General features: G+C 30.8%; 1 protein-coding gene across 6 annotated transcripts; it reads right to left on the reverse strand.

Moving 5' to 3' along the window:
* Positions 1 to 1,099: 1,099 nt before the first annotated feature.
* Positions 1,100 to 8,064, reverse strand: BIM1 (basic helix-loop-helix (bHLH) DNA-binding superfamily protein). Of its 6 annotated transcripts, none has more exons than XM_012225056.3 (13): positions 7,771 to 8,064; positions 7,103 to 7,577; positions 6,859 to 6,936; positions 5,131 to 5,514; positions 4,180 to 4,279; positions 3,953 to 4,083; positions 3,729 to 3,837; positions 3,155 to 3,224; positions 2,966 to 3,034; positions 2,383 to 2,600; positions 1,600 to 1,729; positions 1,406 to 1,505; positions 1,100 to 1,311 (listed from the first exon to the last, which is right to left on the reverse strand). In XM_012225056.3, the coding sequence occupies exons 2-13, from the start codon at positions 7,140 to 7,142 to the stop codon at positions 1,295 to 1,297; spliced, it is 1,446 nt and encodes a 481-aa protein (XP_012080446.1). In that variant the 5' UTR covers positions 7,143 to 7,577; positions 7,771 to 8,064; the 3' UTR covers positions 1,100 to 1,294. The 6 variants fall into 6 exon arrangements, with proteins under 6 accessions (XP_012080446.1, XP_012080443.1, XP_012080445.1 ...); XM_012225053.3 differs by having other exon boundaries at positions 2,383 to 2,843; XM_012225055.3 differs by having other exon boundaries at positions 2,966 to 3,061; positions 7,771 to 8,063.
* Positions 8,065 to 17,118: the final 9,054 nt, after the last annotated feature.

Raw genomic sequence — 17,118 nt, forward strand, 5'->3', positions numbered from 1 at the left:
GGTTGGGACATGTCTACTAATGAAGTGTTATTAGAGTACTAAACGATATTTATCTCTGTAAAAGTGAAAATATAAGTTTGATCATCGAGAAGCACACGTTACTGGAAGGACCTAAATCTTTATACTCTTTCTGAAAAAAAATAAGTGGACGGTGCTTCAAAAAATCACATATAAAAAGAGATTATAACCGCTTCACAAATTAAAAATTGTAAAGATACAAATCTTGAGTTACATAATCTTTTTTTAACAGTGGTAATGTTTGGTAACGTTAGCTTTCACACCTACCCTGAGAAATTGAATTGTCAAATTTGGAAGACGGCCTGAAGATATATATAATAATATGAGTAATTGTCGCACGAAAATGTGATTAGTGACACTACAAGAGAAGAGAACAACCCAACAGCAAATTTGGTTGATGAAATTGATCGTTTACCTCATCCGATGCCGTTATTTACTCTTTAATTACTAATTAGAGTTTGAAAGATTAAGATTAGAAAAAGAAATATATCAAACAAAAGTACTATGTTGGTTCCAGAAAAATGAAAAATATTAAGATGTTTTTTTTTTTATATATATATTTATCAGTATTATTTCAATTTTTTCTACAGAAGCCATTCTGGTTTATCATTATTATATTTGGAGAAAATCAAACATTCATTTTCATATTTATTTTTACTCAAGTTTATATATACAAATAATTTGTTAAAATAAACTAATATTTTAATTTAAATTCATATTAACTTTCCATTATGAGTTTTTTTATTATTATTATTTGAGTATTGGGAGAAAGAGATTCGAACTTGGAAATTCAAGTCATATATGAATTACTACTAAGCTATGCCTTAGTATGCAACTTTCTGTAACGGAGTTAATTAAAGTTTGAGCTTCATTTGAATGCATTTATCTTTTTCATGTTCAAACAAAACAATAAGATTATAATCTTCTTCTTCTGCTGCTCCATAAATCTCATCCACTTCTCATTCAGCATTAAAAATCCAAATTACATAATCAATCAATTATTAATAATAATCTTACAAAAAATTATGTCAATTAAAGTAATGGCAACTTGGTAATTTAGAAACTTATCATAAGTAGAAGCTTTAATGAAAAAGCAGCTTCTCTACATTAGAATATGGAAGCCTATTTGAGGATACATAAAAAGGAAAATGAATAATACAAATTTTTGTTCGTTAGGAAATCTGTGCGTCCTAACAAACGAAAAACAACTACATGTACAAATCATCTGGGTCTCAACTGGATAGTTTATAAACCAGAAGAAGACATGAATAAACCCTCATGATGGGCACAGAGCTATCAAATAAAAAAAAAAAAAAAAAAAATTGAATAAATTAAGTCAAGAAAAGAGAAAGAAAAAGAATATTATGGTTACTTCTTTTGTACTAACTTTTACTTGTCTTGAGCTTCTTTAAGGCCTGACCGGATTCTTCTCCATCTGAGACTCTTGGCCGTGTTGTCCCTTGATTGCTACAGGGGACCTCGTTATCCTATGCCAAGATAAGAAAATAAAAGATTAAGTGTTTCCATGGTTCTGTTGAGGTACAAATTTTTATTAATAATCAAATAGGCATGTCAATAAACCTTAACAATGGATGTCGGAAGAATTGGTCTTCTATTGGCTCGCTTTCCTAGCTGAATTTGCACTGAGATGCTGGCCAGTGACAAATCTACTCCAGAACTCTGCAGTGCTTGTGTCAGAGTATTTAGCAACCTGTATTATACAGTATCATCTATGTTATATGACTCACTCGCTATGCAAATATATATACTGGAATCATTTTCAAGACTGAGAGCTCTTGAATTCAAGTCCTAAACCAAATCAAATTAATCAAAAAAAAAAAAATTATAATTGAACCTATGACAAATGAGTTCTATCCTGTTCTTATGCCCAAGGAACAACCTTTAGAATTTAGATGACTTGAGAAACAAAATCATATAATGGGAGGCAACAAATTTTGTCTTCTTAAACGGGAATTAATTAATGTAACCAAAATTTAAACTATACAGATGAAGATTCAATATCTAAGAATATGGTAGCAGCATGTGCCATCTCTTACCCTATCGGGACTGTTCAAGTGCTACATCAAACAGGCAGAGTGAGACAAAACATCAAAAGGACAACCTGAATAAGGAGATATGCATTTGACACCAGTGTCCCAAACGAATAATAGAGTACAGATCAAGCCAGAAGATGTATTTAGTTTTTGCTAAGTGTCTGGGTTCCTAGAAAGATCTTGAGTCTAATATTTTCAATGTTAATTAACATAAACCACAACTTCCATGAAAATGCAAAAGCCCAAGAGTGGTTCAAAATCAGAATTAAGGACATTCAAGAAATAAATTTGTCTGAGAATACAAGCTCACCCTTGAGAGTACACGCTTGAGATGTTAATTGTACCACCTTCAATGCTAAGCTCCTGTTCTTTCAGCTTATCAGCAGCAACAGCTCCATCACTTGTACACAATCTGGTATTATGTGATTGGGGCTGAGGTTGATTTGCAATGTTTTCAGCATCTGATACCATTCTAGGTGGAAGTTGATTGACTATGCCACCACTTCTACCAGAATTGAAGAAGTTTGGCTGCAGCGACATAGGAAAAGGGATTGCACTATTTGTTATTCCAGGATGGTGATCTGTCGGTTTGAAGGTACTAACTGAATTTATATCAGACTCTACTGGGTTCTGTGCACATCCTGGAATTGTTGTAGAAAGGGTATTGTTTTTCTCATCTAATTTTGAAGCAAACAGTATTGAAGGACCAGCACCACCATTTATGCCTTGAGATTGATCAGCATAACTTTCAGTGGGCCTGTTACCATTTCTCTGTTTTATGAAGGACAGAGTCAAATGTTGGTTTACAATGATAACCAGCACTAAACCTAAAAATTCAATCTATGCTTGTTTTCATACCATACAGAAATACAAGAGGGAGAACAGAATTTTACCCATGGCACCAATTTTGCAGGTTCGTGGTTCCATCCTTGGTACGACCCTTCATATTTTTGTACTTTCTCCTGTAAAAATTGAATGTACTCAATTACCTGCAAAATATGAAGATGCCGCCAACATTCTGAGATTACACTATAATTGTACTCTAAGATAAAGAAACAGAAGAATATAAGCAATTCTTTCACCTCTAATAGGAATGAAGCCTTGTCTCTCTTTTGGTCACCATGAGGAATGAGTTCTCTCAACATCTGAAATCTGCAATGATAACTTCATAAGTACAGTACAGCATGCTGTTCGCAAATGCATTTTTTTATACATGGCGATAAAACATTAATTGCGTCCTATTTAAATAAGGGCCATAATGCCAGTCGTAGCCGCATGAAGCCCACAGCTATTACTTTTGTGTACTTTTTCTGGATGAAGCAACAAGTGACATATTGTGTATTCTTGGCCTTGGGTGGTCAATGAAAAAGAGATGGAACCTAGCTTCAGCATATGTCTATCGTTCTCCATAAAACTTCATAATATAACCACCCAGGCAAAATAAAGGATATAAAAGGTAGCATATACCAAAAAAAGGAAGGCAAGTGAATATTTGGAGTTGTAAATCACTGTTATCATATATCCGCTACTCAATTATTTCATAGCCGATCCCAGACTCTAATGCAACATAAATAAAAGTCAAGTATAATTGCTTCAAGGAAACAGATCGTTTGAATTTACAGCGGGAAGCAGACAAGCAGTTGATAAGATACTTGCCTGTCATTTATTTTGCTCCTCCTCCGTTGCTCAGTGGCAGAGTGTTTTGACCGAGGCGTGTTAGCCTTCTGATCGGTGCTCTTCCCATCCACTTTCACCCTCAATTCCCCTACAAATTAAAACAAACTAATTAAATTAATGACAAGGAAATGCCGTAATAGCCTATCATCCAAAATTTCTGAGGAGTTATTTCATAGCACCAGAGGGAAGCATATGAAACAAACCTTTATGGACAGGGGAAGAACTTTCTTTTTTAAGAACAAACTCTTCCTCATCATCTAAATTATCATCTTGCGTACTGCCTTTGGCTGATTTTATCATTTCCATAAAGCTATGGCTCTTCTGCCCTGATGGCCTGTTAAATTTACCAATTGATTTTCATCATCATTAGTTGTTAATTAATTACCTAAATTGGGAGGAGAAATAAAAAGCGTAGGAGATAGAGACAGACTGAGAGGAAGAGAGAGGGCTGAAACTATTGCGATGGTTATTCGTCGATGACTGTGACGGCCTCTCCGACGATGTCCAATGTCCAGCCGTCGCCGCCGCCTCTGTTATCCATCAAGACAAAAAGCTTCAATACCAGTATCATACTCTAATAAAGAAAAACAAAAGGTTCCCGTAATATTTCAAAAATTGATCGCCTATTTTAATTGGTTTCCCATTAAAAATGTTAAATTTGTCGGACTTGGACAGATTGCAATTATAGAAGAAAGGTACAGCGGAAACTCGTACATTTTTTTTTCTAATGGACATAAGATGGGAACAAGTCTAAAATTTATAATTACTATTTTATTGCATTATGATAAACTGGATTACAATGCAACTAATTAACTAATTGATAACCTATTTTAAAAGACTCTTTGTTATGAAAAATCAACATCATGATTTAAGTGATTTTCCTTATGTTCCAATAATGTATCTTTTTACAGGATGCGAGAGGCAAACAACCGACTGGGCGTCTATTTTGGGCCCTATTCTTACTCTTTGCACAGCCCACCAAGAAGCAAACACAATCTTGGTTGATTTCACGTTGGACAGTCTGTGGATATTTGGGTCCCTCAAAACTGATTTTTGCAGTAACATTCAGTATTAGAATAATAATAGTCCAAAAGACCAAAACCAAGTTGAAACCCTAGCTCTAAAATAGCAATATCAGTATCTGCAAGGACAGTTTGTATGTTTTTCATCAATTAGCCCGAAAATACAAAACAGCTGGGAAGTGAAGGTATATTATTCATCTCTCTTCTTGCCTACTTGGGTATGCTATACTGTCATGTGCTTTTCTCCCAGGCATTTCACTAACTTTTGTATGAAAGTTGAGGTCATTAACTCCTAAATCTCTAAATGATAATGGACTTTGCTGGCACATGCAAACAAACAGGCAAAGTGAAAATGTTACCTCTTACAGTGTTGGATCTTTCTCCCTCATTCTCCTTCCCTGTCTTTCCCTTTTTCAATTGAGATTCTTCCCACAGTGAGAATCCACTTCCAGTATAAGAACTGCAGTTGGAATGCTCATCATTTTTATCTGTACTACTTGCTTGAGCTACGCTGAACATTGTGCTGCCCTCCGGTTTTGGAATCCTTTGATTGAAATAATTAGAAATGTGGCTAATACTATAAGTCCCAATGCCTCCAGGAAGGATGTGTTCCACTGAGGGTGGTGGTGCTGGAGGCGGAGGCCTTTCAAGCGATGAAATTTCTATACCGGTTTCTTCTTTAGTAGCAGTGGTCTTACCTACCCGTTCCAGTGGTTGTAGAAAATCATGAGTTTTGAGGTAACCTGTTCATGCATGAAAAGAAATTATCAACATTCTATTTAATCTACACTTCATTGAATCCTGCTGGCACGTAAAATTACTATGCCATTGGCACGTGGAATAAAAAATATGCAATAAGAGATTTCAATGCTTATGTCTAATTAAAATAGCTTAATTATGCCCTTACAGTCATCTTTTTGTCCCTCAAGCTATTACTTTTTCCAGATCGTATGTGTTAGAAAGTAGAAACAAAAGAAAATTTATAGTCTATGTACAAGTTAAATACATTTCCTTTCATTTTATTTAACCCATATTTTCACTAAATATATCTGTTCTTTCCTCTTTCTTTCTTCTCCAGCAAAACATGTGGAGAAGCCTTTTTTTTTTTTGTTTCAAAAAAAAAATTTTTTTCAGATTTTAGTGAAAGCAAAAGTTTGATGGCAGAACAAGAAAAACTAAAAAAATTATAGTAGTGTATTATCTAGAAGAATGCAACGCGTCTTGACTTTTAATTAGAGATGAATTCCAACAGAATACATAATCAGCAAAAAGAAAACCACAATATTGAAATCGCAAATTATAGAAAATAAAAGATAGGCAGCGAGAATCCTAAATTATACATACACACAAAACTTCAGACTGAACATTGAAAAAACTGCTAATCTAGATATACAATTTTAGATGATTTAGATAATTTAAAAAGCCATTTACACCATTGCTATCTACTATTGTTAAGCAAAATTAGTAGTTATAAACTTTTGATTTCATTAATTTATTACTAATAATATGGACGAAATCCACGCTTTAAATGATCATATACCATTTTGATGAATAAAATGCATAGGGGTCTCTATTTCCTCTACAGGATGATATGTGAAATGTGATTGTGAATATCATGCACCTGCACGAAAGCCCTGATGTGAATCATGCGACACATCACCCTCATGGCCAACTCCACAAAATGGGTCCCATCAACAAACATCAGACCACACCAGTGCTCCCAATCTGATGGTGCTCATTGCTAACTGCTAACTCTTTCCTTTTCGAAATTGGCAAAGCCTACCCTTTAGGATGGCCCACCCCCAATTCATGGCCCAGATCCATGATTCAATACTTATCACGTGCATACACAAATCGTGATCCGCAAACAAAAAATATATCTATAATAGTATTTTGATTTTTTTTTTCTCTAATTAAATGAAAACCATCAGAACAATTATCACTCTAAGAAAAACCTTTAAACTCCATTTTTAAAATTTTATTTATCTATTTTTTACATGTCTAAATAAGAATATTAAGAACGCACTAAAGAACAAACTAATGTTTTTTTAGATCATAAACTGAGAAAAAAAATTTTGAAAAAGTACCTTGAGAAGGTGGCCTTGGATCTTGTTGGACTGTTGAATGACTGTACAGCGAAAGAAAGTCGTGTGTTGGTTTTCTTCCTGTAAAAAATATGCTTCTAAACCACAATTAAAAAAAAAAAAAAAAAACAAAACAAAATTCTATATATTTAATTCCTTTTTTTTTTCAAAAAAAAAAAATTACCATTACAGGGCGATCCAAATTTAAAATGCGAAAAAACGATGAAAATTCTGTTTCTGAAAATACCTTCGCTTTCAAAGAGACGTTGTTGTTGAGGAAGCTCCATCCACGGCGGAGATATTTTTGATAAATTCACCAATTTTTTTTTCTCTGAATTAAAATTCCTCCGAGGAAAGCACAATTCTCTCAGATTAAAACTGTTCTGATTCTGGAGCCACCAGATTTTGAAAATTAGGTAGATTTTTCTCTTCGTTTCTCTTCTTTCCTTGCAAATGCTTCTCCTCGTTATCAGATCCGCATCTCGGGCGAAACCAGAATAATTTCAGAGCTGTCGGAGCTCCGCCTGAGATCGGAAGTGCATTTGCTTTCTTAAGCAAATTTAGGTCTCGATTTGAACGTTAAGATTCCGATAGCCAGTTTCATGAGTTCATTTGAAAATTTTCATTCCTCAGAAAATCTTGTCGAACACTATTCAATTCCCGAATTAATTTTTTACTGTAAGAATTACCAATAGACCTTCAAATCTCAGATGCCTTCAAATCTGTCAAAGAATTATAGACAAATTGAGATTTATATTTAAAAAATAAAAATCTAATGAATTCAAGTCAAAACCTCCACAAAACATAAGCAATTCTCAAACACAGTAGAAGAGAAGATCAGGAAAAGCAACTGTAAATAATCTGAATTAAGTAATTAACCAAAGAAAAACAAGATTGAAGGACATAGTTGCTTACCTGTGATCTGAATTATGGAATTTTACGTGTAGTTTCAGCTGAGAAATGCTTCAAAAACTGAAACTGAATTAAACACCCAAACAGAAAGTGAATACTTGTAAATAAAATAGAACAGGATTTCCAGAAATAAAATGCTTAAAGAATCTCTTTCGAATTTCGACCAAAAATATCTCTCCCTTTTTCTTTTTTTTTTTTCTGCTAAAAGAAAATTTCTCCTAAATACAGTGCTGTCAAAGAAAGTGTTACAAGTTGGAGAAACACTCTCTCTCTCTCTCTCAAACCCTCTGGTCTGTGCTTGCTTTGATATGTTTTATACAGTTTCTTGCTTGCTTTGCTTTGCTTCATTGTTTTCCGTTATATGGAAACGGCGTTTCAATTAACGACGTTGCGGCGGGGGTAACGACGTTAAAGTCACGGAAAAAGTGTACGATTGCGAGGCGTGAGATATTACTGTTGTCTATTGTTATTCTTTTCCCGTTTACTCTAACAGGGTATGGCAGTGTGGTTCACGGAACTCAATAATTTACCTTGTTTGTTTTTTATGTTTTTGGCAATCCCGATAATGGGGTTTTTTAAATATATTAACTTCTGTTCTCAAATCCATATTTATTTACTATCACCACCTAATACATTTATTTTAATTTTTTTTTTTTCTAGAAATACCATGGTTCGGAGTCAGTGGTGAAGCCAGAATCAAATTTATGGGACTAAAAAAAATTTTAAAATTTTAGATGGTGCCAAATAAAAAAAACTTTTTTTCTAAAATAAATTTATAAAAAAAAACCAAGACAAAAATAAAAAAACTTTCTGAGGTTAGGAAGCCCTGGCCATGCCGGTCACCCGAGCCACCCATTCCCTCCCTCTGCCTCACTTCAGACGTATCATATAACACTGTAATTGCCTTATTTAGTTTAAAGGGTCTATACTTTTTGACAAGTGCATTTCCAAGAAATTATTTTGGAAGAACTATAATTTAAATATATTTAGTATACAAATCAACTTCTTAATTAATAAATTACTCTTACAAATTATATATTTATTTCAAATTATTTTTTCTCTTCCAACACATAAGCCATTTAAAGTTTTTGTAAAAAAATTAAAAAATCAATTAATTCTTATAAATTATAACAAAACTAAGGGTAATTTGATCAAATTATCCTTTATTTCGAAACTAATACTCTATCTCGTCAAAAAATATAAGTCGTTTAAGGTTTTTCCCAATGATTAAAAAAATAATTAATTCTCCTATATTATAACAAAATCGATGATAAATTGATTAAATTATCCTTTATCTCAAAATAAATAGTTACTTGTAAAAGTATTTATTATATTTAATGTAAATAAGGGTAATATTGAAAAAATATAATTTATTGCTCCTTAAAATACTCAAAATGACTTATATTTTGAAAGAAAATGAATAGTTACTCGTGAGTATTTAGTGTATCTAATGTAAATAAGAATAGCATTGAAAAAACATCATTTATTACTTCTTAAAATACTTAAAACGACTTATATTTTGAAAGAAAATGAATAGTTACTCGTGAGTATTTATTGTATCTAATGTAAATAAGAGTAGCATTGAAAAAATATCATTTATTACTTCTTAAAATACTAACAACGGCTTTCATTTTTTGAAACAAAATAATTATCTAAAAACGATTTATATTGAACAAAGTGAGTAAATACAAACACTTCGTACACTTCCAGAAAAGTTACATTTCTTTGATATATTTACCTCCAACTAAACATCATCTAAGATAGAATATGTATAATTCATTAAACATAATATATTTAATTTCCAAATATTATAAAAAAGAAAAAAAACACGTTAATTAAAACCATGCAATTAAAAAAAAAACCTAAAACTATCAAATTCCAAAGAATTTTTTTTTAAAGAAAAAAAATTAGCTTATTAACTTTGCAGAAATGAGCACTCAGAAAACTCAAGTTCTCCACAAATGTTCTCCTAGTTTACGTAATTAATCATGCTAGTGGTATAGCTTATATAGACTTTGCTTGGAGCTGTGGGGTTTATTTTTATCTTGTACTGTGGTTTATAAATAATAAATAAATAAATAAATAAGCACATGACACGTGTGAATGACACGTTGGCAGGCCCACTTGGCCTGGGAGTTAGAGCTTTGGGTATTTAGCAGCTACTGCTGTCTTCTCTCTTTTTTTCTGCAAAACAAGAAGAGAATTGATTCATATTTTTGAGGGTACTACGTACAGACCTCAGGGTCACGTGATGTGAAGGTAAGCTAAAAATAGTTGACTTCATAATAGTTACCCGTTGACCCCTCCGTAGATTAATAGATAATGCTAATTACAACTGATGATTAGTGCACAGATCCCGATTTTATCTAACTAACTTTTTAATTAATTAATTTATCTATCTGTTAATTAATGTCATTACCCAGAGGATGTTGGTGGTAAAGGAGGTAGTATCACGTGCCTATTCCACTCCCTTTGCAGTGCCGCGAAATGCGGGAACTTTCTCCATTTTATTTATTTCCTCGCCATGTGCCCCTCCCTAATTTCCAATAAAGACATTTATGTACTATCAATTCATATTTCCTTATTCACTCATAATCGGGGCAGACCCCATATTGGGTTTATAATCGAAAAAATAATCAAATCGATCCATTTTAATTTGATTGAATTATTTTAGAACCATCAATTTAATCAAAAGAAACCATTTTGATTTGATTATCATATATAATAAATTGAATTTTCCTTTATGTCTAAAAGAGTTGATTTAATTCAGAATAATTGAAACCAAATCGGTTTGATTGATTGAATTCAATTTTATACCATATGGTTAATATAGAAATGCATCCGATTAGAATGAAATCAAACTATTTGGTTCGAATGATTTAAAGGACTGCTCACCCTATTCATAATAATCAATTTTATACCATATGGTAGTAAAATTGTTATTTGAACAAGTATAAGTGAGGTTTAGATATGAGTATTCGCTATTTGATTTACTATATATATAAAAAAGGTATGGTTGCAGAAACCTACAAATATTTTAGTTACTATTAGTAAAAAATAATATATATGATAAGTTTCGATTTGGATAGTTTGAAATTATTGATCCTGTCATTTTAAGATATTTAAACGAATTTCGATAGGTATAAATAGTAAAATTTTAAACCAATCTAGATATTGATTTGTTTAATAGGTATTCAAGCATATTGATCTTGGTAATAGATAATGAAATTTTAAACAGATTTGGATATAGATAATGCAAAATTTGCGACCCTAGATGATTATTCTTAGGTTACAAAAAGAGTCCCTGATCATGAGTATAATTTGTATAACTGCACTTATAAAATGTGGCAAAACTCTAAAACGACATTAGTCTCGTATGTAATAAGATAAATTTACTTATCAAAATCATTAAAAATTTACTATGGTATTTTCAGTTACTTACTGTTGAGAATTTCCTCTATTATAAATAAAACCAATTGATCGTTGAAACAAAATAAACAAAAGAATGTATTAAAAAGGGACATTATAATAAGCTTATATGAAAGTAATATATTCCAACTAAGTAATTAAAAAAGGAAAGAAAGAAACAAGGTGTTGCAAACGAAGGAGGCACCTAAGTTTCTTTCCCTCTCTTTAACATATAGTACACGTTGTAGCCACATGCTTATCCTTTGCCAACCCATTCTATTGTTTGCATGAATGTTTTTTTTTTTGTTGGTTCTTTTAATTTCTTTAATTTTATTTTTCTATTTTAGCAGGAATCTTTCCCTAATGCTGTTAAATGAATTTTTATATCAAAATATGGTAAATATGTTTATTATATGGTTCTTTTTTCCTTTTTTCTTTTTTTTTTAGGCCCCGACAGTCATGGGGAGCATTCACACAAGTAAATATATATTTATAGGTACAATGGAACAGCTTGGCGTGACAATATATATATATATATTTTAAAAAAAATTATCAAAAATTTTCACATATCTAACAAGTTATAATAATAATAATAATAAAATTGGGTAGAACATGGCTCTCCATTGATATACTTTGTACTCTACTTCTCAAATTCCAATTTTCTAATTCATTCGGTTGGAAATTGGACGTTTGGTGGCACCACGAATGTTATTAATTTTGACTTGCTCAATTTTATAAATATAAATAATATTAGTCTTCCATTTTTTATGCATTGTGAGAGTTTAACATAATTAATTATTTTATTTTGTAGAAATTTATATTCATATAAATAAGCAGTATAAGCTTGTATGTATGAATTTGTAAGATTACAAAATCTGTATGTCTGACAACAAAATTGATTTTGCGTACTGAGGTTTCTGACTTAAAAAAAAATTCAACTTTATGTTATTTTGAATCAATTACTCTCTTACTTATACTCGAATATATTATTTAGAACTCTAATTTTCAGAATTTAATTATATAATTTTCAGGTTTTATCTCCATTATGCACAACTTAATTAACCTTTCTGTTAATATATTGTTAGTTAGAAAAATTAAATAATGACATTCATACAGTCGAAAAATTAATATAATTACTTAATTAACATATTTAAGTAGAATTAGTGAAATAAATTCACTCTTGTTTAGATGTCATTCAATACGTACACTCGTTAAGAACAATAATGATATTTTTTTACCATTAATTAACGAAAAAATAAACAGAAAATTAAGCGGTAAAATGGAGATAAAACTGTGTAAACGAGGGATTATGGGCATATTTGGCAAAATTAACTGTTATGATAGCATTTAGTTATTAGCTGTTCGAGTAACTTTTTATTAAACGCTAAAAGTTAAATGTTACATAAATTAACTTTTTATAAAACGTTACTTTAACCTCTAAAAGTCAGTTCAAATGATATATTATCGAACACTACATAAAAAATAGGGTTTAGCATTTTGACCAATCAAAAAGCTAAATATTACTCAAAAAGCTGTTATCGAACGCAGCCTAGATATTAAATTCCTATTTTTTTCATATATATAAATAAATACTAATCTCCACCAAATATTGGATGTGATATAATGTTAGGGAACAAACGCATAAGCATAAGTTCGGACCAGCTAAGGTCACTACTTTAGTTTAAAAATAAGCCAAAAACGTCATAATCTTTAGAAAAGAAAACACAAAGAACAATGAATGTGATATACAAATTAAACGTATTTAGTCACCTAATTTTCTTTTATTTATATTGAAAACCTTGTATTTAATTAAAAATATATAATTTCCAAATGATATTTTAAGACTATACATATAGGTCTTTATACTTATAATTAATAATTGCATGTCTATTTAGAGTAAACATTTTAAACATAATTCCTAGCTTTAAGTTAACATACACTGTCTGAATTCCCATTGGAAATAAAATGATCTAGTTGTATTTTTATTAATTTATTAAAATAAAGTCTAAATATGGAAAAAAAATTATCCTCCCCATTTATTATTTTGTTTTAAAACATCAAATTTATTATTTTGTATTATTTAGACAATAATTGACTGAAATTATATTAAATTCTTTCAAAATTGATTAATCAAAACAACATATATGTTAATTAATATAATCACATGGCAATTAATTAAAATTTTAATTATTAGTCCAAAAAAACAGAAACGAAAAAAGAACTTTTAAGAGTGTGGACTACCTTCCATCACATGAGAAGATACATGGAGAAGTCATAGATGTGTACAGTGATGGGAGCTTTGCTGGCCCCATAGAACCAACCCCACATGCATTTGCAATTGTTGAGAGTTGTTAGGACGTCTTAATGCTGTCTTATCTTTAAAAAAGAAAAAGAAAACATCCTAATCAAATACAATTAGTGACCTTAATCTCACGAACTCATGTACATCTCATTCGTGATTACTTTTTCTATCCATTTATTTGTAAAACATGAATTAGATAATTAGATTTCAAAATCTTTTGATTCATTCGGAGAAATAATCTAATATAGGTTTATATGGATTTAACTTATTAATTGGTAACAACCGGTGTTAATACTCTGGATCTATAGTAATTTTTAAGTAATGTCATTTTAACAGTGGCGATTTTAAGTTTTGAATTTTTAAACTATAAAATTTGTTTAAATTAAAAATGCAGTTTTACTGATTGGACTGTTTGTGGATATAATAATATTATTTTTATTGTGATAAAAAATTCTTAAAACAAAAAATTTTCATGAATAATTTTTTTTTTTTTTTCATTTTTGGTTGACAATCAAGTGGATTATTTAGAGGGGCTATAGATTAGGCACAATAAAGAGGAGAGAGAGAGAGAGATGTATGTAACGTGAAAAGTGATGTGTGGTCATTTTCATGGTTTGTCGTCACAAATGCAAAAAGTGGGCCACGTGAGTTGACCCCGCACCTCACGTGCAAAAATACAAAAGGACATATATGCAAACACTACTTGATGGGCCAACCAACCAAACACTATTTTGGGTCAGGTTGGGACCCAATCATGTTAACCTAATGCCAAAAATATAATCCAAAAAAACTGAAAATTGAAATTTCATAAATTGTAACATTACTTGAAAATAGGGAAAAAACATTTTTTTAAAATTTTATAATATTTTCTCAGTTTAAGAAATCAGAAAGTATGGACATGTATACCTAATCCTCTCTAACATTATCGATTTTAAAAAACTTGAATTTCACTTTTTAAAATTATTGTTTTTACCTATCGAAGTAGTTACACAAATTTTATCGATAAATTTTAGTTTTTTCATATATTGCATAGAGGTTTTTGTCTAATAAATGAGTTTCTCACAAATCAAATTTTTATTTTCATCTTTAGGAAATTAAGATTTTGTTTGGTAATAACTTTTTGAGTATGTCTTAGTTAAGACAGCGTTTTATGAAAAATTATTCTATATAATGTTAAGCATTTAGCATTTTATTAAAAACTACTCAAACAAATAACAACTAAACGTAACTAAAATAAGTTAACAATTATCAAAATAGTTAATTATTTTAATAATATTTTAATAACAAAGCTAGGGTAAAATTAAAAAAAAAAAAACATATTAAAGTCCAAGAACATCAAGTGGGACTTTCAGTTTGGACATAGATTATATATATATAGATAATATACATATATGAAGAATATATAAATATTTATAGGTGTTAAGGAAAACCTAAACCTACACCCCTAGCTACCAACATTAAACAATAGAAATTCACGAAAAAGGAAACAAACATTAAACAATACAAAATAAAGCAAGTAAAGATTCCTATTCACAAAGACAGCACAACATGTTCATGAACACAAAAATAAACTAATATCCTTCTTTTTTAAATTTTTTTAATCGGTGAAATAAAAAAAATAATAAAGCAAATTCAATTTTGTATTTATCTTTACGGGATTTTATTAAAATTAAAGCAAACCATCAATAACAATATTAACAAACAAATTAGAAGGTTGAAGTCGTAAAATATATATATGCAAACGGTCACGGTTTGACCAACATTTACGATTGTGACAAACAAATTGAAATCCCTAAAAGAAAAAAAAAAAAAAGGATAAATCACCGTAAAGTGAAAAAGAAATAAAATAGAAAAAAAAAACAAAAAGGAGCTGGATACCCGCACGTGTCAGTTATAAGCAGAGAAGGGAGGTTTACAGTGACGACAAAGTACAAAACAAAGTTACTATGCAGTTATAAACAACAGAACCGCGGAAACAGCGCAACCCAACTCAAAACACTACTTAGGTGTCATTATGCCTTTGCTTAATAAATTAATTAATCATAATTAATAATTGTGGAGGAGATTAACGGAGTGTTTATTTCCCTCTAACATGGACATTCTTTTGCTAAGGAATCCGTTTAGGGATCAGTTAACAATTCTTTTTTTTAAATTTTATTGTTGTGTTATGGACAGGTGTAGGTCATTCCGTAGAATCCGCACCGCATCACGTGGTTAAAAATGCCTGCCTCCCTGCCTACTACTACCCACAACAATCGTCGCCTCCCATATCACGTGGCCAACTCACGATTGCGAAAATGCTGGGTCCCACCAATATTACGCGATCCCGTTTTGCCTCCCAATCCCACATTACTATGATTATCAACCTCTTCTTTTTATTTTTTATTTTCTATTTTTTTATTTCGTCCTCCTTTTCTCTCTCTATATTGTCCAAAAATCCACATTTACATATAAGATATTTGACTGGTGATTTTTTTTCATATAAGAGGAAATTTAGATAAAGAGACATTGTATTTTCAAATCAATTTTATCATCTTCCAGTTGAACACCGAAAAATTTGAAAATATAAGAATTGACTACTTGTTTAGTATTAATAAATTTAAAATATAAAATTTATTTACAAATTGATTCTAGATAAAATCATTTGAAATGAATTTTTTCATATTTGCATTCAAAATTAAAAATATAATTTTCTAAAATACCCTTGGTCAGTGGCAGAACTAAAACAAATAATTAGGATAAAAAACATTTTAAAATTTAAGGGTGAAATTGAAAAAATTTACCATTTTATAGATTTATAAAAATTTTTGTATTTTATGAGATAAAATTTAGAAAAAATTTAAAACTCAAGAAAGGGATAACAACTGCTTTTCTATCCCCTAATTCTGCCATTGTCTATAGTATAATATTTTTGAAAAGTTAAGAGGATGAATTCTTTGATTGTTTTGTTATAAAATTTTGGGTTGTTTAAATTTGGAAGATTTATTCGTAAATTCTATTTTTTTACTTGAATTTAGTTTAATTGTATTTAGATTCATAATTCATATTATTTATAAATATTTAATTTTTTTTATAAAACACAATATGTATAAATAAATTCAAACAAAATATTATGAAAATTCATTTTATTTCAAATATTGGGTAAAAATTAAATAAATAAAAAGAGGAACTGTAGGAAAACACGCGTGGTGGAGATAAAAGGCATGTGATGAAGCGTAGGTGGTAACATAGAATGACGTGACAGGACGCCTGTGACCGTAGGCAAAGACTGAGGATTGAATGAGAGAAGGAAGGAAGCTTATTAAATGATAGTACGCTGCGCACGTGAGCAAGGTTGAGTGGTGAAGGACTAGCAGCAGCTCACGTGCGCCCATCCCCTGCCGTTCATCTGCCACTCTGCCTGCCGGCTCGCGTGCGGTGGGGACCCTCTTCTTCTCCAAATATCCAATGCCCACTCCTTATTCTCTCTCTCTCCGTCTCCGTCCCCTTCCGGCTTTCCTTTTTCTCTTTAAAAAAAAAAAAAAAAGAAATTTAAATTTTTGAGTCTTCAGAAGTCACGCCGTTACTAGACGTCGACGTTGGTTAACGGTTTTTGCGGTTGGAGACGTCTTGCTCTGTCATGTTAACAGATCAATTATGAA

This window comes from Jatropha curcas, chromosome 10, assembly GCF_041381405.1.
Source record: "Jatropha curcas cultivar XTBG-Jc1 chromosome 10, XTBG_Jcur_1.0, whole genome shotgun sequence".
NCBI lineage: Eukaryota > Viridiplantae > Streptophyta > Magnoliopsida > Malpighiales > Euphorbiaceae > Jatropha > Jatropha curcas.

Bases quoted from the DNA above. Each gene is read 5' to 3' on its own strand.
- BIM1 (XM_012225051.3), bottom strand. From the start codon at position 7,142: ATGGAGCTTCCTCAACAACAACGTCTCTTTGAAAGCGAAG. The intron at 4,280-5,130 runs GTAACATTTTCA...GATGGATAACAG, and splicing joins AAGATCCAACACTGTAAGAG to AGGCGGCGGCGACGGCTGGA. The intron at 3,225-3,728 runs GCAAGTATCTTA...TTATCATTGCAG, and splicing joins AGGAGCAAAATAAATGACAG to ATTTCAGATGTTGAGAGAAC.